At 35.1% G+C, this 21498-nt stretch overlaps 2 protein-coding genes and 1 long non-coding RNA gene across 5 annotated transcripts in view; all 3 read right to left on the reverse strand.

Moving 5' to 3' along the window:
• The window catches only part of ADNP (activity dependent neuroprotector homeobox), a 30154-nt gene extending 17644 nt beyond the window's left edge, over positions 1–12510 (reverse strand). The window contains exon 1 of one of the 2 annotated variants that reach the window (XM_051976581.1): positions 12418–12510. The gene's annotated coding sequence lies outside the window, so the exon portion shown is untranslated. The other variant, XM_051976582.1, reaches the window with a different exon arrangement.
• The window catches only part of LOC127548918 (uncharacterized), a 444700-nt gene that overhangs the window by 383900 nt on the left and 39302 nt on the right, over positions 1–21498 (reverse strand). The window lies entirely within an intron of this gene.
• The window catches only part of DPM1 (dolichyl-phosphate mannosyltransferase subunit 1, catalytic), a 28882-nt gene continuing 25603 nt past the window's right edge, over positions 18220–21498 (reverse strand). For both annotated transcript variants that reach the window (XM_051976595.1, XM_051976594.1), the window contains exons 8-9: positions 19492–19606; positions 18220–18595 (exon numbers count right to left, since the gene is read on the reverse strand). In XM_051976595.1, the coding sequence (XP_051832555.1) occupies positions 18491–18595; positions 19492–19606 (220 nt within the window). In that variant the 3' untranslated portion in view covers positions 18220–18490. The remainder of the gene's footprint in view (positions 18596–19491; positions 19607–21498) is intronic.

The raw sequence follows: 21498 nt of genomic DNA on the forward strand, positions 1-21498 counted from the left end.
GCCAAAAAATGGTAAGAAAATAAGAACTGAGATGAAAACTTTGTATTTTAAGATTAATGTCATAGCAATGAAGGGCCACATTTGATGCAATTAGGACCCTGAGTTTTAGCCACTATTGATTTTACATGTTCTTGTTTCCATACAGTGGTATAGTCATTAGAAATATAAAACCAAAATGTCACACACAATGAGTATTGTTTTAAAAGAAGACTTCCATGTGCCTCTAGCAAGCACTCAAATATTATAGCAATAGTGAAAAAAAGGATGCATGCTAGTAGAAATGAATAGGTTACTTCTTTCTGGTAATCTTTCTGATGGTAGCCTACCTCAAATTTCATAAAAATGGCATTGTTCAGTTCAAATGATTCCAACATTCTTCCAAATGAACTCTTAACTTTGAGTAATTGATGGTTTACCATGAATAAAAGTAATACTCTGGAAGAAAACGGGTTCTTCCTACCTCCAGATTCTCTGCAATACTTTAAACAGAACTTCCTTCCAAAAAACAAACAAACAAACAACAACAACAACAACAACAACAACAACAAAAAAACAAAAAAAACTTGACATCAGGCATTACATCTCTTCTGGGAGAGAATAAGTGGAGAGAATTGTCAGCTCACTGGTATGAAATTGGGAAGAGGGCTATACAATTCTGTCTCAGATTTCGAATGAAATTCTTACCCTCCCCCTTTATCACAGAATCAGATCTTACAGGTGAATGAACCACTTCCACTGATGTAAATGATGCACTGTGAGTTACTTTAAGTTTTCCAGACCATTAGAATACCATTAAGTAAGCAATTGCTCCATTGTATTAATGGTACCCTGGTGGCTTGAAAATTGTAAGGAACTTCCAAAAGTGCTTAGTACAGTTTTCTTGCTGATATGGATGGGCCAAATTGAAATCCTGTAAAAAGGATCTGAAGGAGAGCAATAGATCTGGCTTGAAGAGACACAGATTCGTCCGCTCAATCTTCATTAAAAGTACATTTATATACTTTAATAGAGAAGAAATACAGTACCACAGAAAATATGCTGGATTGAAATCACAGGACATGTGTTTTCAAATCCTAGCCTTTTAACTTACTACCCTTTAGTTTTTTCATTTGTAAGATGAGGGGTGTTGGACAGATGCTAAGGCCTTCTAGTTCTAGATATGAGAACAGAACTTTCCTGTATAGCTTCCTATTAATCTATAGAGGAATACAACTATAAAAAAGGGGGGGAGGGGGAGGGAGAGGTTAAGAAAACAAAACAAAAAACCCACCACAATTTCAAGATAATATAATGGAAACATAACTCTTTACAATACTAAGAAAGTTCTGTTTCCGGCAATTTTTTTTTTTGTTTAAATTGTTTCCAGTTGAGAGTCTATAATGTAAGGTGAATAAAATTCATTATGTGAAACTGGTATGTTTTGGTTATGTTCAAACTATTATGTTTAGTATTAGTTTGAATGGTTTTCAAACACAAGCCAAGAAAAAAGAAGCTAAATTTTACATTACTACAAGAGCTGGGGTAGTCTAATTCAATTTATATTCAAATAGAAATCCACACTACCAACAACCAACCAGTATGACCTTGCCAAGGCTCCTTAATCTAGTCCTCTTCATCTATAAAAATGTGAGGGTTGGATTAGATGAACTCTAAGATCCCTTCTAGGTTTAAATAGTTTTTTTTTTTAAACCACTTTATCCAGAAAAGATATAATAAAAAAATCAAAATTATACTCAGATTATAAGTGAATATTCTAGCTTAAACACTTTATCTGTAGTTTATATAAATCATATTAGCTTTCCTATAATTTATGCATTAGAGGTACTAATCAATACCATTCATCCTTAATTTATCACAACTTTTTAATCCTTTAACTTCAGATAAAACAGCCAGTACTAGTGTAGTCAATAAAATCTGGGAAGTGGTATTCTTAAGAGTAAATGACATTTGTATTTAGCTCATCAAGTTATTCTAAATTACATTTACATTATTAGTTCAATTTAGAGAATTGATTTTTTTTAAATCATCTAAAATTATAGGTAAAGAAGTCAGTTGACAAAAAAATAGATCTGTAAATATGCTCAACACACTTAAGATTTGTTAGTGATCAGCTGACTACATAATGGTTTTATTTTTGGTTCTCAACCCTTTATTTTATCTAAACTAGGAGTCAAATTCACAGGTGAGAAAAATCCAGATTAACAAAATAAATAAAAATACAATAGAACATACTTAGGGATAAGAAATAGAAGTCATCAATAAAAACTTATTAAAATACAATAAAACATAAGATAGTATTAACTTGTGGTTTTCTAGTTGATATTTGACCAGCAGGGACTTTTTCTACTTGAGAATTGACATCATTCATCTAAGTTTTCAAGTGATTCTTTATATTTAAAAATGGGTGTTTTTAAAGAGCTGACAATTCCAGAAATCAGGTAAAGAAAAGTAAAATCACTTTACCAGGATTAAACACTTCTCTGATCTATCAATAGATTGTAGGAAGGGGTACCAGCAACAGTTAGGGAATAAGAACATATTTCAATATCGTCTTGATTATTGAGGAACTTGGATGCACAGAATTTTAACAAGTTGTTACCCTCTACAACTACCTTCTTTTTGCAAATCCCTTTTTTGAGAAACTACTATAACAAAAAAATAAACTGTCATTTATTCACTTGACAACTTTTGGAATGCCTATTTAGTATAAATACAGCGTGGTCCTAGATTTCAAGTTATACATGACACAATGTCGTAGGATACTGAATCTTTACTGTCAAGAAATGTTAAGGTATGTACACAAATATCTCCAACAAACAGTGATACAAATACTTTTGTGGGGAATAATGGAAGATAAAACTGGAAAAGTAGGTTGATGTCAGATTGTGAGGACCTTGAATGCCAGGATGTTTGGATTTAAATTAGAAAGCAACAAAAAAACTTTGGAATGTTTGTTTCTTTTTGAATAAGGGAAGCAGCAACACAGTAATAACAGGCAATATTTTAGAAGATTTATTTGGTGGCTATATGGCTGTATGTAAGATGGATTAAGAGGGCATAATCAGGAGGAAGGAACATTAGTTAGGAAGTTGTTCTAATCTAAGAATAGATAAAAATCTGAAGTAATAATAAGAGAAATGCAAAGAACTGGGGTGGATACAAAGCACCCATGCTGATAATTAATGTTTTATCCAACCTGTCAATAATATTTGTTAGGGTCACTGTGCAACTGACTTAATACTCAACTTTGAATTCTACACCACTCCTACTTAGAGAACAATAAAAGCAACCCACTAAAAACCATTAAGTAAAACAACTCAAACTTGCATAGAGAGGATAAATTTATGAAGGCTTAAATTTTCTTCCACATAGGATTCAGTTATTGGTACAATCAGTATAAAAACAACGAATTATTTCCCAGCAGTGAATTACCTACTGAAAAGCCTGCAAACTACATACTGAATACAATTATATTGTAATGGTGAAATTCCCGAAAGACAGCAAAGTCCTAGTTGTCACAGCAACAGCTCTTCATCTAACATAGCATATTGTATGTATATACATATATGTATACAGACACAGAATGTGATGTTTTATATATTAATATTTTAAACATACATGCAATCTATCCAACATATAGTTAGCACAAACAGTTTCAAACTTCTCAATGGCCCTCCACATTGTTTATTATGCTGCGGTGCTACATTTGTAAATGTATAAAATATATTTGGGTTACCTGCAGTGTAGAAGGCAGCATTATAGAGTACTGCACTTACCACTGAACTTCAGAAAGATGCAAGCCTTTTAGGCTTGTTTTCTCACATGTAAAACAGGGATCAGGATGCTTTTAGATTATTCCTGAAACTTCTATTTGAATTGTATGAATTTCAAATATAAATTAGCCCCTATTTTGAAATATTATTTACTATTTAGATTTAAATGTCACTGCTACTGTATACAACTGCTAGCTACAAATAATTGTTTAAAAAAATTTAGGCTGCTATTTTGGCCACAAAATTTCAGAAATACATCTAACTAATCTCATCAAGCTACGATATTTGAGGAGATTATGAGGAAAGGGATAATTTCTTAATTGATTTTATTTATTTATTGCTGAGGCAACTGGGATTAAGTGACTTGCTCAGGGTCACACAGCAAGGAAGTCTTGTGTCTGAGGTCACATATGAACTCGGATCCTTCTGACTTCAGGGCTGGTGCTCTATCCACTGCACCAGCTAGCAGTCCTATTCACTTGTTTTTTAATAAGTGGAATTCTCAAATACTTAAAAAAAAAGGAAAAATTCAGGGAAATGTCATGGGCAAAGGAATGATGTGCTATGGACACCATCATCAGCATTTTACCCTACTGTGTAGACAATAAAGAATGTGGCACTTGGCAAAGCTTTCTATATAGAGTCTGGAGATTTGAAAATGAGAATGAGATCATTCATAAGATCTGTGTGAAGAAATTGAGTTATATGCAGTTGTACCTGTTCTTAATCATGTTCCCCTACCTGAATGGTTTAAGATAAAATATACACACTACTCACATTCCAAACAGGTCAGACATAAATTTCACATAGAACCAATAAGTATCTTATTTGCTTAAAAAACCAAAAAACAAACCTTTAATTTAAACAACTTTTTTCAAATTTTTCCCAAGACATCTTCAGAGTACAAATTAGCCAGAAGTATTTATTTTTAACATTCCTATAAGCAAGATGTTATTTAAATACTCAACCCTCATTCTTTCCCCACAAAAGTCCTATTTTTACAAAGAACAGAACTGACCCAGAAAATTCACTTTGTCTAAAATCACCTGAAATTCAGACCAAAACCACCACTAACAAGGATTCCCCTACCTAAACTCACTCTATCCCTAATTCAAATCGGCAAATTCAATTTTTAGGAACACTCCCATGCTATTATTGAGTCAGAATACCTTATGATAACTACTGAGTAGTGAGGTATATGAAGCAGACTAAAAGAATGAGGTCAGATGGCATGCAATTTCCCAAATCAGTCTCATTTTTGAAGATCCAGCTGTTTTAAGTGGGTTTTAGACTTTTTTTTTGGATGGGTCCAGGGAGGTGTGAGGGAGATAGGGGGAAGACTAAAGGAATGGAATTGGGAGCTACTAGATAAATTTCTGGAGAAAATACTAGGGCAGAAATGTACATCATTAACTCGTATTTTTCTTTTTTCTTTTTCCTGTTGAAAATCCAAAGACTATTTCTTATATGATTTAAATGTTTCCTAAAGAGAATTTTAAAGACCTAGGGAAGATCTTTTAGTGAAAGCTAGTAGCATATATATCTCTATATAGTCAATGGTATTTCTTTTACTCTTATCACCTCCATCATATTATTCTTGCATTTAGAAATTAACATAAACCCTAGATCAAAAATTATTTAAAATTTTATGTACTTCTTTGGGTAACTATTTCTGTTTCTCCTCCCTTCCCTCCCCCTCCCACCCCACCCCCGCCAGGCAATAGGGGGTTAAGTAGCTTGCCCAGGGTCACACAGCTACTAGTATATGGTAAATATCTGAGACCACATTTGTACTCAAGTCCTCCTAATTCTAGGGCTGATGCTCTATCCATTGCACTATCTGCCCTGTAGACAACTATTTCTGAATGTTGTACCCTAAGATTTAACTACTAAGTTCTGTTTTTCCTTTCCTTTAAATTCACTTTTTGATATTTTGGGGCTATTAATTGGCCCAGCACTGAAGTGACACACAGTGCAATTACCCTTGTTCATGTAGCAACTGAACTCCTTGAATGAATGATGACACAAAAAGGCAAAGAATGATCGTTAAGTTATAAAGTACTTTTTAAAGGTTTCTTTAATCAGACCTTATAAGAATACTATAAAGAGTTTTCGTTTAAACACAAACATGGCAATAGCTTTATATGTCACAAGCAAATCGCTTTAACTTTGCTGTATCTTGTTTTACTTATTTGTAAAACCCGAATGAAGTCTTTGGGAGAATGTAAGCATGTATGTGCTGATAAACACACATCTAAATATATATTTTTATCTATATATCTCTATCTTTAAAAACAAAAAAACTGTGAGCTATCAATATTTTATATAATTCCATGAGAGTCAGCAAGAGTTTTTATAAATGAAAAGTGCTTTGCCTTATTAAAAACATTAAGTTGCATTAGCCAGTTTTACATAAAACACACATAACCCACAGTTGAATGAGTGGCTCAACACAACTGTATATGTATTTGAGAGGTTATTAATATTATTATGTTTATTGGGAAAGAAAAAAAAAACAACTATGAACAGATTTTAAAATCACATTCACATGTGTAAATCTTAATTTTTTTTTTTACATTTTATCATATGCATTCATATTATTCCTTCACAGTCCTAGGAACTAAACCATCTGACAGTGTTCAAATAAAGCCTTTTTTACTCACATAATATGAAATTGCACCATGAATTGGGAGGTAGAAAGAAGCACAGAAATAATCTAATCCAACTCCCTCATTTTAAGGAAGAGGAGGAATATGTCCAGAAGTTACTTGCCCATGGTCACAGAATAATTCTATCAAGTAGTAGAGCCATGATTTGAACCCAGGTTTCCAGAGCAAATCCAGCATTCTTTCCACCACACCCCGTTGTCTATTTCCTGTCTTTTCCAACTCATAACTTTTGGAATAATGCTCAAGTCCTTGAAAGACTCCAGGAATGACAGATTTCTTTTACTGCTTTGTACTAAGCCAAGTATCAATGATACTGAGAGAATTTCTCATAACATCCTGGAAAAGAGATAAAGACAAATAAAAGTGTCTTCAATATTAAAAGCTTTGACCAAACCAATTTTTTAAAAAATGCCTAATCAATCACATATTTTAAGAGGTTTTCTTCCCACAGTACAAAAGAGCTTCAGAACTCACCCAGGTTGATTCGTTAGTCATACTAAAGGAAGGCATGACATAACCAGAGCAGGGGACAGTGCAGGGAAGAGTGAGAGAAGTATAAGCAACTCTATCACTCTACTTTTCAATTAATAAATTCAGTCAAAGGACCCCCATGGAGTTAAGGATAAGAATTGAGGTCATTCTGTACAGAGAAAATCTAGAAAAAGTGCAAGTCATTTAAAGGCTAAGTCATGGAAGAAAGTTTCTTAAAAATGCATGCCTTGCAGAATGAAGAAATAATCAAGGACAAAAGAGTCTTAATAGGTACATAGAAAACAACTATCTACGGTTAGAATATCAATTTAACCAATCAGCATGAAACTATTAGTCAAATTAATTTTAAATTCTAGATTTACAAACTGACAACACAAATGGCATCACTGACAGTGACTCACTTCAGCAAATATGGCATTTGTTCCAGATTTAATATCATTAACCATAGTGTATCTACTCTACCTTCCCCCATCTTATTTCAAGTTTATGTGACACTAATATGACAGACACACAGGGACAGCTAGGCTGGCACAATCAGAGTAAGGGAGACTTAGTATCCTGAATTAAAACATGGTCTCAAACATTTACTAGCTGTGTGATCCTGGGCAAGTCACTTAACCCTATCTGCCTGAGGTTCTCCTCTGCAAAAACGAGCCAGAGAAGGAAATGGCAAACCATTCTAGTATCTTTACCAATAATACCCCAAATTAGGTCATGAAGAATCAGATCTGACTCAAGAGACTGAACAATAATATGACATTAAAGTGAACTTTGAAAATCCAATTTTACCTAACTTATTCATTTTCAAGACCAAGGTTGTCTTAATATACATGCCTTTTGGGCAAGTAAATAAAAGTCACACCCAGATTACTAAAGTTAATTTATCTAGTGGAATCTATAATATACTTTATGACATTCCTTCAAACAGAAAATCCTTTGAAAGTCCAGGCTAACAGTTCATTGCATAACTGTCTCCTTGGCATCTTTGGATAAACCACAAATTGGTTCTAATCTAATAAAATAAAATTTACAAAATTTTAACATATCACTTTCATTTTTAAGCTTCTTAATTAACATTTTGAAAGGTGTTCAGGGTTGAATTTCAATTTGTTCATTTTTGAAGTTAAAGTTGGCTCCATCTAAATCTGAGTTCTAATACTTGGATGAGTTGTTTATCCCCCCCCAAATAAGAGAGCTTGGAAAAAACTTGAAAGTCATTTGATTGGTATATATAACAATCTGCCAAAAGCCTATTTCAACATCTATAATTTGTCATCCATAGATTCTCTAAAAAGAAAATGCATGAAAATATCTGAAGTCTCCTTTTGTCTCTTTCCTCCAACCCAAATATTTGCTTCTACTTCCTTTATTCAAACTATCACTTTCCCTATTAGAAAAGATTTTTCTCCCCCAATTAAACCTGCTGTAAGTGTGTATTTCCTTAATTTTAATCTCACATTGCTGGATGATTTCTCTGCATTTCAGAAATGTTGCTTATTAAATTTTAACAACCATTTTCAAGATTTGTAAGTCATCCCATTCCCCACCGCTAAAAAAGTCCCAGTAACTCCCTGAACAATCTTCATTATATATTTTTACTCTAATTATTAAATTATTTCATGCAAGCACAATTGTACTAATTTTATATTAATAAGGGTTCATTTGCCAACCAATTCTGTTAGGAAATTAGTTAAAATTCTCAGTTGGTTACTTATAACCAATACTAAAATGTTAAACATGAATATAGTCTTATTTTTATACCAATCAGTACAAAATCTAAGTCAACTACACCATTCTGTTCCCACAACCCACATTTTTAAGGAGAAAAAGGTAAATCATATATCATTCCTCTAGTACTAAAAAAAAAGAGACAAAACCCCAAATCCTCAAGGTAGATTGAGTTCAGCAAAGATTCAGTCTAATCTCCTTTACCCTCTACATCTTTATCAAAGAACTGGTTCCAAGATAATGACTCCTCAGTAAATGAAAGATATCCACTCTCCTTTTGTGCAACTTCCACCACATCTAATCATAGGAAGTAACAGATATAGGCACAAACATGGGTATTTAAAACCAGAAGTATACATGTGTTTATTTGTGTGCATGCTTACACAAACACTGAAGAACAGATGCTTTCCAAGAGCTAACCAAAAGTTCCTAAGAGAATGCCTTTCATTACTAGATACTGATTAGTACTTCTTACTTATAATTTACTTTGCCAAACAAAAGCACCTTACCATTTCTCAACTAGCATTCTTAAACATTCTAATCTTAGAAGTTGTTTTCCAATTTAAACAGTTCTTAATAAAATTTCCCCTTAAATAGTAAGTAGAATTGGGACTCAAGTTAAACCAGGTTAAACAGGTTACAAGTTTGCTACCTCTACACAGCAAATACATTTCCACATGATAATAAAGATCATGAATTATTAAATGTAATCTCAGACCTGAACATCTTTTGCTGCCTCTTTCTTTTCATTCTCCAAATATTACATGGTAACAGCTATTTAATACTAATAACTTTAAGAGATAATTTATTAACTATGTATCATAAAAAAAAAAACCCTATCACTCTCTTGACCTGAATTTATCTTGGTGTATCCAAAAGTTACTCACAACAAAAACTTTACCTGTTAGAATGAATCAACGACCAGTTGTATTTTGTAGCAAGACAGTTTTGTGAGACCTCTTATAATTCTGAATAAAGTTGATTGTCAAAAATATTTTTAAAAGTTTATCTAACAACTTTAAAATTACTCAAGCCAACACTTTAATGCTCTAAACCATTCTATATTACTATAGACTAGAAAGAGTAGCATATAAACTCAACTGGTTATTAAAAAAAAATGTTAACTTGAAAATGAAAATCCACAAGTTATTGCTAGTTTTCAAAGCACCTCTTAGGAACCAGCTTTAACTGGCTCCTTGAGGAATGTGGCTTGGCTGATAGGAAATTTTAGTAACTGAGGCTATTTTCAGTAGCAAATAGGGGAAGAAAGTAGAAGACATTTTTATCTTTCTAGCTTTTAGTTCTCAACCTTCAAAAGTAAACATTATCCATGAATTCACAACATAATCTAATGCACAAGACTAGAAAATGAATCCACATCTTCCAAATGGTAGTAGCAGGGAGTAATTACTCTAAGCCATCCAAATACAAGTTTAGTACATCATGGTGTAAAGATGGGACTAGATTTCTCACTGAACACCCCACTGGCATTTTCCTCTTACTGTTTTAGAAAATTGTTTACTTGTTTAATGACAATTCCAATAGTCAAAACCAAAGAAGGAAACACATTTCTCAAATTACATTGATATTTAAGTTTATGGTTAACACTTTCCATAATCAAATGTTGATTATTAAAATGCCATCAATACTGCTTTGAGGGAAAAAGCTACTTTAGTTCAGATAGCTTACTAATAAAGTCCTTCAGGTAACTAGGAGTGACACAAACATTTCCTTTTATTGCCAATCTTCCTTACTTGCTCCATTTTGCTGACCTTTAAAAACAGATACCTGGTCATCTTTGAAGTCTACAATCTGAGGAAGGACTCTAGAAATGTAAAGGGCGTTTAAATTGCTTATCTTAGGTATGTGGTGTGATGAAGCTATTAGAGATAATAGACAGGTGTTAGTGACTGAACATTTATAACAAACAAAACACCTCTAAAGAACCAAATGATGAACATATCTTTAAACTATTGTGCTTTACTTACTAATCCTCATCTCTACTGATGTCAGCTCACAAAAGTAACTAAATGTTAGGCCCATTTTCCCATGGTCTGTAGAAGGCGCTGTGAAGCAGATCCTGGTTGTACATCTGGGGCCCTTCCCCCCCTCTGCAGCCTTACCCAGTGCAGAGAATGCGCCCCCTACTGACTCCAACACTCATCTCCTTTAGCCGACTTGGCTGCGGTGCATTTTGGGTGGGGGCTGGCATTTTCTTCATGGCCATAAACCAGAAGCAACAATACAGATTTAATTTATAAAAACAAATCAAAACAAAACACAGCCAACAAATACTGGATCAGGATTCTGTGGTGCACTTCCTACCACCACCCCTTTTTTAAAGAATCAATACACATGCATCCAAAACATCACAAATGGGAGTTGTAAGGGAGCAGCACTAAAATGACAAATCCAGAAAGCAGCTTTCTTTTTTTTTTTTTAAATTAAATTATTGGCTTTGTCTGAGACATGGGTTACAGCCAAAACTCTCCAAAGCCCCAAAACAAGCAAACAAACAACAATAACAAAAAACCCCACCACCAACAAAAAAAACCCCAAACCAATAGAGGAAGTGGATGTAAGTCCATCAAGGTGTATGATTTTGGGAGAGGAGGGGGTGGGACTAAGAGGAAAACAAGAGTACAGGGTCTGGCCCAGAAGCCAGATCTTGGGCGCTGGAGGAGCTGAAGCAATCGCGCCTTTTCCAGTAGACACAGACATCCAGGTTGGGGGGTGGGGGGAAAGAAGGGAATGGAAGAGGGCGGTAAGGCTACTACTCTCCATTCATTAAATTTCAGTAATTTCTGCTCTCTGGCTTGCCATTTTCTGTCATCTTATTAGCGTGTCCAAACCCCAACTTTGCGACAATAAGCAGCGTTTACCAAACAAGCCGGCATTTTTAAACAGGGAGATGCTATCGCTCTCTGTACAGAAGAGGAGGGAGAAGAACTAGCATGCTAAGGAGGAATGCATTCAGAAAGCAAATACTTCGGTTCATGCCATGCTAATCCGCCTTGGTGCTCCTCCACTTATCACAAATCCAACCTCTTCCCCCCCCCTCCCCAAAAAGCTGAGAACGGTGCGATTTGGCAGAAGACTTAAGTCTGCTAGGAATTTGTTTTATAAAAAATTAAACCAAGCCCACATCCATATGTCTTGCTGTTGCTGACAACTGTGTCCTCCATAGGCACCTCAGGGATCTAAAAAGGTGGAGAAAAATTTTTTTTGACGGAGAGTGGGTACATAAGAAGCTACATATGATGCCAAGACCCCCAAGAAGAAAGCCGGTAGTTAAGAGGTCCACACCGTTATGGCAAAAGGATGATCAAACCATTCAAGCAGCTTAAGCATACAAGAGACTATTATGAGGAAGAGGGGGTTAAATTTAAGCAACAAAGCGATGTTAAGTCTGCAGAGGAGCTATTTCACGCCTTCAAAGCTTTGCAGGACTGGGATGCACAAGGGGTGCCTCTTGCAAACTCCTGAGGATCTGCAGTGATGATTGCACTGGAGAAAAGATTGCAATGGAGCCTGCACCTTATGGAGGTTACACGAAAGAGGCTGCACGGGAAGGAGAAAGGATGTATCCATCTCTCCTCGTGTAGCGGGGGGTGGGTGTGGGGAGTGGGGGGGGCGGGGAGCGGGGGAGAGGGAAGAGGAGGGAAGGAGTTCATGCAGCTCAAAGTGCAAACCAATCGGTGCATCATTCCATGCATCGAGAAAGATAAAGGAAAAAGAGTCGAAGAATCACTTACCTTGATTTGGTTCGTAAGGCTGCACAGAGCCGGCGTGGTAACGAAGAGGAGGATCCCAGCGGCGGGAGGCTCGAGGGGCAGGAGGCGGCGGCGGCACAGCAGCAGCGGCGGCGGCAGCAGGGTGGGGGGCGCGAGCTCGCCCAGGGTCTCGCGCTCCGGCTCGCGCCGCTGCCGCTGCGGCCGGGGGGAGCGGCGGGCGCAGCAGAGTGAAGGCGGTGGCAGCACGAGACGCCGGGGGGAAGCGGCGGCGCGAGCGGTTCCCTCCAGTCCCCGGGCGGGCGGCGGCGGAGTCGTCGAGTGGTGCAGACAAAGGGGGAGGAGGAGGAGGAGGAGGAGGAGGAGGGGTGGTGGGGGGCGGTGGGTGGGGAGGCGGCCTCACCGGCGGTGGTGGCGGCAGCCTCGGCCGCTTCTCTCCTCCTCAGCAGCGCCAAGCGGCGGCGGCGGGACCGGGAGAGGGAGCTCGTCAGAGTAAAAGAGAAAATCCCCCTCAGCGCTGCCCCGGGGAGGGGGGGGGGCACAAGATGGCGGCGGCCGGGGAGGGGGTGGGGGGTGCGTGAGTTCAGCTCATGGATCCAGGCAGGTAGCTGGGGGGACCGGGCCGGCGGAGGCGGCGGTGGGCAGGCGGGGGAGGGGGGCCTGATCCCGCGTCTCCCCTCAGCAGACAATACAGGCGCCTCGGAGCGAGTCCCCGAACCTGCCCTGGCCAAAATGGCGGCCGAGAAAGAGCGGAAGTGACGTAAGTCCTTCATTAGCATAAGAGGACTCATTGTCCAGCTGGGGGGGGCTCTTGCCCCTTCCCCCCCACTTTGGGGGGGCATTTACCCCACTTACATTTCACTTTACATTTTACTTACCCTAGTAGTGTGGGTCATACTAACTCTTCCCCCCTCCTTCCCTGGGGTAGTTATATAATATCATTAAAGGGGGGGGGTTGTTCTCGCGAGAATGGGAGGTGTGTAGGGGGGGCGAAGAATTTGCTATTGACCCACTAGGAGGCGCCTTGAATAATGGCCGCACTGCGCCGCCTCCTCCAGTGTGTGCGGCTGGCGCCTTCCTCTGGCCACTGCAGGCGGAGGCAGCAGGACCAAAGCACTGCCCTAGCACTCAGTCAGGTGGCTGTACTGAGAATCCCTGCGCAGGGACCCAGCTGGGCCTGAACTACTTTTGGTGGGGGGGAGGGAGTGTGTGGCAAGATGCACCCACGTGGAAAAGTAAAGTGTGTATGTAGGGCAAGGGAAGAGGGTCCCTAAAGTACAAATTAAGATTAAGGGTGAAAGGGAAATCACCTGCCACAGTTAAGAAGTTGATCTCAAGTTACATCAAAAAGGAAGGCCACATTCCCTCAAGCCATATTCATTTTTCCTCAATGGGTGAAAGTTTCTAAGGCACTGCCTCAAAACTTAGAATGATTTAAGTTTCTCAGCTCAGGGTTCCCATCCACCACCTGGCTTGGTGAGAATATTCCTGCAGATGAAAATTGATTTTTACGGATAGTTAGTTGTTTTTGTTTTTTAAATATATATATATATAAATATAATTTTACATTCTTCATAGACATCCAAAGACTATGGATAGACCTTGAGGCTAGTCATTAATATTAGCCTCAATTTTCCCATTTGTAAAATGAGGGAAGGTTGGTCTAAAATCAACTCTACAGTCTTGTCCATATAACTACATGATAAAAATGCACTCATATACTTAGAACATACTCTCTGTAGACATGAACTTTTATCCAACATATCTGCTTTAGATGCCAACATTCATTTTCATGGGATTACTAATGTCTCAAGACAAGAAGTTCTAACTCTGAAAGCTACTTTTCTTTTTAAAGTTTAATTCAACTGACTAGGACATTAGGGATGTAAAATTCAACTTAGGTAAAATCCCTTCTATATTATGCATCCCAATATTGTCCCCTTCCAAGACCCCTCTCTTCTATCTCCCCATTATGTTTCCACTTTTAAATCTGTCTTTTTCAGAGTAAGCCAGCAAACCTACTAACTGATTAACTGAAAGTACTTGAGTACTTACAACAGTTTTGTAAATTTCTACCAATATTAAGCAGGGAGTAGAGCATAGCAGTAGAGCTCGGCTTTAACGTGCTGTCAAATTCTGCTTCTACTTTCTACGTGACCTTTGGCAAGTCACTTTTCCTCTTTAACTTCAGTTTTCTCACTTGTACAAGAGGCTAGGCTAAATGATTTCTAAGGTCCCTTCTACCTCTAAATCCTATAGTCTTAAATTGGTTTTCATAAAGCATGCCCAAAAGTGTTAAAGTAGCAATTTAGCTTTTACAACATTCCAGAATTTTAGGTTACAAAAAATATTAAAACCTAATTCATACTTTCACAGAAGAAATAAAGGCTTACAAATTTGTATAAGATATTGTAATTTGAAGATTATGTAACTCAGTCTTCAAAGCAGTTTTAGTATTTATGGATTTAGAATCACACTTCACTTCATCTGGGAGTCATTCCTCTTATATAAAAAGATGGGGTTAGAGTTAGATGACTTCCAAGATCCCTTCCAGCCCTAAATCCTATGTATGAGCCTATAAGGTCCAAGTTGTTTCCAGCCCAAAGTATTCTACATACTAATTTCCAAACTAGGTGGCTAGGGTTCTTATAAATATCCAAATGTATGTTTTAATCTTTATTTTGTGTGAACTTTTAAAAACAAAAATATAAAATTTTAAGTGGACAAAAGGGAAGATATTTACTAAAAAGTTAAAAGGGAAGTAGAGAAACTAATTTTACTTTAAAAAATAAAGCAGTTAATAAAATACAATAGAACTCGAGCAAAATAATTTAACCTCTTTCTTGGCTTCAGTTTACTTTAGGCTTTTGGTTTCTGACTATGGTATCAAAACTATGTTAAGAAACTATACATCTTAAATTGAATGGGATTTTAAAAGTAAAAATGGAATAGATTCAAAAGTAAAATGGCAAAATCCATTTTTCCTATAAAAATGCTCTTACATATTGTAAAATTCTTTTGAATAGACGTCCAAATAATGCTTTTCTTTAAATCAAATCATAAATTTTTAACGCAATAGTTGAAGAAGAAATACATGAAAAGGTTTTTTTTAAAAATCGTATTATTTCACTCATGGAAATTAGAAAATGTAATAATGCTTATATTTAATTCTTTTTTTTTTTTTTTAAACATGTTTTCTAACTTCTATTAATTAAGTCACAGGTTCTTTAAAGCTGGAAGTGAAGTAAGGGTCACACTGTCCAAACCTTTCATTTTAAAATTGAGGAAACTGATGCTCAAGCTGGTTAAATAAGTGATTTGCTCACAGTCATACTGTAGTATGGATCAGTACAACAAAATAAAAGAAACATGTTCATAAAAACTGATGGCCAAAATTATCTTTTTCCTTATTAATTTAAATTTATATTCTACTGTACAAAACAAAAGAGGTATTTCTAGTTGTTTCAAGGTTTTTGTTGTTAATAAAACTGTAATAATGAAAATAAATTGGATAAACTTCTTTAAGAAAGGTTGACCCCTGGTGGGCAAGTTAAGGTTTGAAATAAAGAAAACAGCCTTTTTTGGACAGTGAGGTTTTGGACTGAGATTCAACTAACAATGTGGAAAGAACACATGGTCTTTTAAAAAAAAATTACTTTTAAAAGAAATTGCAACAACGATCCATGGCTACTGTGAAGAACTTATGAAAAATGTTATCCATACCCAGAGAAAGAACAAATTGTGTCTGAATACAGACTGAAGCATTTTTTTTAAAACTTTATTTTTCTTGAAGGGTTTTTTTTTGAGGTGAGGAAAAATCTATGTTTTCTTCTACAATATGATTTATGGAAATGTTTTGCATAATTTCACATGTACCTTCTTGATAGGGGGTGTAGAGAATCTGGAACTAAAAGTTTTAAAAAATATATAAAAAATAAAAAATATTAAAAATAAATTGCATCACACAAATTTAAGTTTTGGTATTTCTCATATAACTTATTTGGGAAGCAATGGCAATGTGAAATTACTAGTGAAATATTTTAGTAATTGAGGGCAAAAAATTAGAAGTCTAAAAAATACTGAATAAAATTATAAATAGGTTTTGTAATTTAACTGACCAGCAAAAGAATTAAAAATGAATCTTATTTTAATCCCATTCTTAAAATGACTTTACTCAACCTTCATTTATTTAAAAAACAGAAGAATATATATTTGTTTAAAATAAAAAAGTTTTTTTAAGTCTTTAAAGACTCCTCAATTTTTATAACTTGTTGAAATGAAAGGATTTATTGTTTTTTTCACTTAATTGCTATGCCCATCTCTATATAAAGCGGTATTTAATTTTTTGATGTAGCTTACAAATTATTTAGCTATGTTAATTTCTAATATTTTTCAGAGAGCAGACTATAAGAGGCATTATGAAATAAGTGAATAGAGAACATGACTCCAGTTCAAAAAGGCTTGGATTCAAGTTTCAGATAAGTTGGCTATATGACCCTGAGCAAGTCACTTTACTTCTTGTGCCTATGGCAGTTTTAGGATATTAAGTCGAATACTGGTATAATGGGTATTTGGTAGAAGATTTTCCTAAGCGCTGTCTATAATGAAATCATAGGGTTACACCAAACAAAAATTAATTTTTTTTCCACAGTGTCATTTAAAACTTACTATTTTCTTGAGAAAAAGTTCACTGTTACTTAGAAATGTGTGTATGATTTTGTTTCAAAGGTTTTTTAAAATAAAATAACGCTTTCTCAGTAACATTGGATCAAAACCATATTGTTCAATCATGCCAACTCTTTGTGACCTCTTTTGGGGTTTTCTTGGCAAAGATTATTACTAGAGCAGCTTGCTATTTCCTCTTCCAGATCATTTTACAGATGAGGAACTGAGGCAGAGCTACTAAGTGGCTGAGGTTAAATTGGAACTCAGGAAGATGAATATTTTTGGCTCCAGGCCATGTACGTTATCCACTACACTACCTAGTTGCCCAAATGACCTAACTAATACTAAGCATCCCAGGACAGGAATTTATTTGCCTTTTAGAAAATATCTAAACCTTTTGAAATGCAGAAGGGAGATAAATATATAACAGCTGTACTTCTGTCATTGAACTTCAACTATCTGTTTGATGACAACACTTATTCCTTAATTGTTAAGAATTATGAGCCTTTACTCTTCTATTTAACTAGCCATAATGTGTCTATAAGTACTTTTGAGTACAATGGAATAACACATAAATGTAAATTCATTACTTAAAAAATGTATTTCTTAAGGAAAAAAGTCCAAGAAAAAGGAATTCAGTAAGTTCTTTTTAAATCACTAGAAGTAGCAAGAATTGAATCCTGTAGAATTGAATTCTTTTTCTCATTGAGGAAAAAGTTCTTAACAGCTTAACATTATGAATTTATAGCTATACACAAGTTTCATCCACATTCAAAACATATTTAATATTTTCATCAGTCAATTGGTTAAATTTTACTATGATTTTTTAATATTAGAATGAAGTATTTCAGATTCAGCAGTTAAGACAGATTTACTTATTGAAGTTGCAATGAGGCAAAGAACCTAAAATGTTAATTTAAATAGGCTGGTTGCTTTCCTTGTTAGTTTAAGAAAAGATATTTTAAAGCAAATGGTGAATTGCAATGTTTTTCAAGTCATGTAAACATTTTAGATATTTATCTTAATTATGTATAGACACAATTCTTTTAAAACCTAAAATTTCATAGGTAACCAAAATTAGAAGCTTTCCTTTTACTATTAAGTATTATTTCAAAACTGCACAGAAGAAAATCCAATTTAGTGTTAAGTAATCAACAATGCTTTATCCAAACCAAAGTCTTATAAAATTTATTTATAAATATTATTACAACTGGAAACAGACATAAAGGTTACTTCCTTCTTTCTTTACATGGTGAATTTACTTTGGAATACACAGACCTCCAGAAATAAAAATTAAGGTATATATGAAATTTACCTTACCTTAATGTTTATGGTTTAAGAGTACATTTTAAAAATCAGCAACCAGGTCTTTTGTCTTATGTTTAAAATGAAATGAACAAGATAATTTAAATGTAAAATGAATAGTGTCATCTTATGTAGTGGCGAACAGAGTCAACAGTCCTTTCAAAAAGGAGACTATTTCATTTCCTCCCAACTTGGATTCACCATAAACTCGATCCACAAAAGAGATTGGAACCTATTTGAAAACAAAACAAAAACAATGTATTCTTTGAAAAAGCAAATAAGCAGAATCTCAAATGTGATACAAATCCACAAAAAACTTTTACCCAAGTTAAACAAAGAATTGGTTGAATGTACAAATAATTACCAAGTTTATATGTTTTAAAGTTTAAATGATGCTTTTTTTGGAAGGGGGGGGGCGGGTATGATATGAAAATAGCCATCAACATAGGAATGAAGATTTCATGTTTCAATGAATTCAAGATCTTATTACCGTGAATATCTCCATAAATAATTCATGGATTTTAAAACTGAAATTATAATATGTAAACCACATAATGTTGCTTTGAAAATTAGTTCCAACTCGAAAATAAATTGAACTCTCAAGATTGCAATTCTACTTCAAGAAAATGTTTTACTCCAAAACTCAAATGTTTTCTAAATTCCATTTAATATTATTATTCTGACTGGAAGAAAAAATAGCACTATTCCAGGAAAATAAGCTATTTCTTCCATGTAAATTATCAACCATATAAACCTATTTTCTTAGTTCTTCATGGTTCCAAAAAATTTTCAGCCATCTCTAGATGAACTAAGGCTCCTACGACTTATGTATTTTACAATTTAATGACTATCTACTTAATAGCTGATAGTAACAAAGAAATTTACAATAATTTATGATGGAGAGATGTGTCACAATAAATTAAGAATAAAAGGAAGGAGCAAAGAAAAAAGGGGTAGTTTGGGAAAAGAAGAAAATGGAGGCAGAGTTCTAAAAGGACTCTGAAAGGGAATGCTATCTTCTATTAAGAAACAAAGACTCCTTTACATTTTTAAAATGAGAAATCCAGAATGTAGCTTTACTAATTTCTTAGCATTAAATACACTTTTCTAATTAGATTAGTCCCATACCTCTCCAATGGTAAAATTCAGTTGCCTTGCTCGAACAATCATTTCCATCTGGAAGACATATCCTTTAGAAACACACTTTTCCATTAATTTTTGTAGAACTTCCTTTCGGTATAATCTGTAAAACATCAGAATGGTAAGAAGCCTGGACAAATATAGTAAAATTGACTTTCATATTACCATAGGCCCACATTTCTAAGGCTTTTGAGTCATGAAATCTTATCCTTTCAAGAGGATTAAATTGAGAGCCACCCCAAAGAGTCACAACACATTTCTAATCAAGAATTATGCAAGAAGAACATAAAAGTTTTCAGAGATGTATATCTGAAAAAGACAAATTAAGCATTGGCGAGTATGAAGGAAAACTGAGTTTGTATACTCCTTTGACATACTTATATAATGTCAAGGATTTTAGCATGTTGGCTCTGGAGAATTTATGGAAGATTTGGACAAGAATCACATAAGGTGAGTTCCAAGTTGTAACTCTTAGGGGGAGCAGCCACATCGATGAGATCACACTTTTACAGACATACCTAAGTATAATCACATCTAATTATTTCCTGAATTTCACAGATATTTGTATTCTAAAATGTTCATTATTAAGTTTTTATGTTAATCATTTTTATGTATTTATTCTGACTCATAAAAATGTAACATTAATTGTTAAAGTAGGATTAATTCTGGAAATGTATCTTTCAGGGAAGTATGTACCTTTCTATGAACTGTTTGAAAAACTGTTAAATATAGTTAAGTGAATCATCTGAAGAATAACTTACAGAGGTCAATTTTCTGCTAAATTGTGGTAGAAAAAGATACTTTAGAAGTTCGTTACTTTTTATCATTTGATGACTTTTAAAAGACACAGAGAAAACAAAATTCTGAAATATTAAGAGAGTAATGGACCACATTCCAAAAAAACCTTTACAGATGAAAAAAGAGCAAGGCATGCAGAGGAGGGTAGAAATATAAGGTAAGAAAAGGCATAATAGTGAACTTTACTTGCTCACCTAAATGTCCTTAGGATTTTATAGTAAAAGTTCAATATGCTCTCTGAGAAATGTTACTTATTCCAACTTGCTAGAAAACTAGGCCTCCAAGTACTAGAACTCTCAAGAGAAAGCAATAGGATGTATTTGCTCACAAGAAGGGATGTGAAAAAGCTGAAGATGGGACATTCATAAAGGATAGAAAAATGTCAATCTACATCTTCAAAATGAAGTACAAGTCTGAGGCAAAGAAAACCAGTAACATCAGTACAAAAACCAGACCTCTGAGTACTGAGAAAACCCTTCCACATTCATTTCAACTACTATTAAAGTAAAAGGGTACTAAAACTTCCCCATTCACAAAAACCCTGGACTTGTCCCCATTCACAAAAACTCTGCACTTGTTATATTAAAGGAAAGGGAAAAGATAGGATTGTTACTCTTTCATAGGGATTTGAAAATTAAACTAGTCCAAATCTCTTGTTTTAAAGATGAAAAAACTGAAACCCAGGGAAGTAAAATTATTTTCCCAAAGTTACAGATTAATGGCAGAGCTGCAGAGAGATGCCTTCTCCATTTTTTAAGAGAACACATTTTTTAGAAGAGGGGTGGGTCCACTTAAAAGGCATTTGTAGAAAAATCCCTTTGAAGTTCAACAAAAACTGTCAATTTCCTTCCTTTTGTTTTTTACTGTCTCAATTCACAATGTCTAAGGGTTAGATTTGGAAATCAGCATTCATTGTTTTGAGCCTTTTTACCCACTTCTGAAATTGTATTAAGGTTTTTCTAGTTCTTCAGTTTTTCCACACTGGGAGTTCCTAATAGGTATGACTTTGCTGAGCAAGGAGAAACATGGGAATTTATTCAGTCTTAGTGCTAACCCTTCAACCCACAAATCTTTTTCCTGAGAAAGGAATTTTAGGTTTGATTCTTTAAAAATTAAGTAGTGAATATCAAATAATCCTTAAGAACAGTGAATTAGATATTATCTTCCAGTCACCACATGTTTATTGACCATCTTTAA

The sequence above is a fragment of the Antechinus flavipes genome, chromosome 2, assembly GCF_016432865.1.
Source record: "Antechinus flavipes isolate AdamAnt ecotype Samford, QLD, Australia chromosome 2, AdamAnt_v2, whole genome shotgun sequence".
Lineage (NCBI taxonomy): Eukaryota > Metazoa > Chordata > Mammalia > Dasyuromorphia > Dasyuridae > Antechinus > Antechinus flavipes.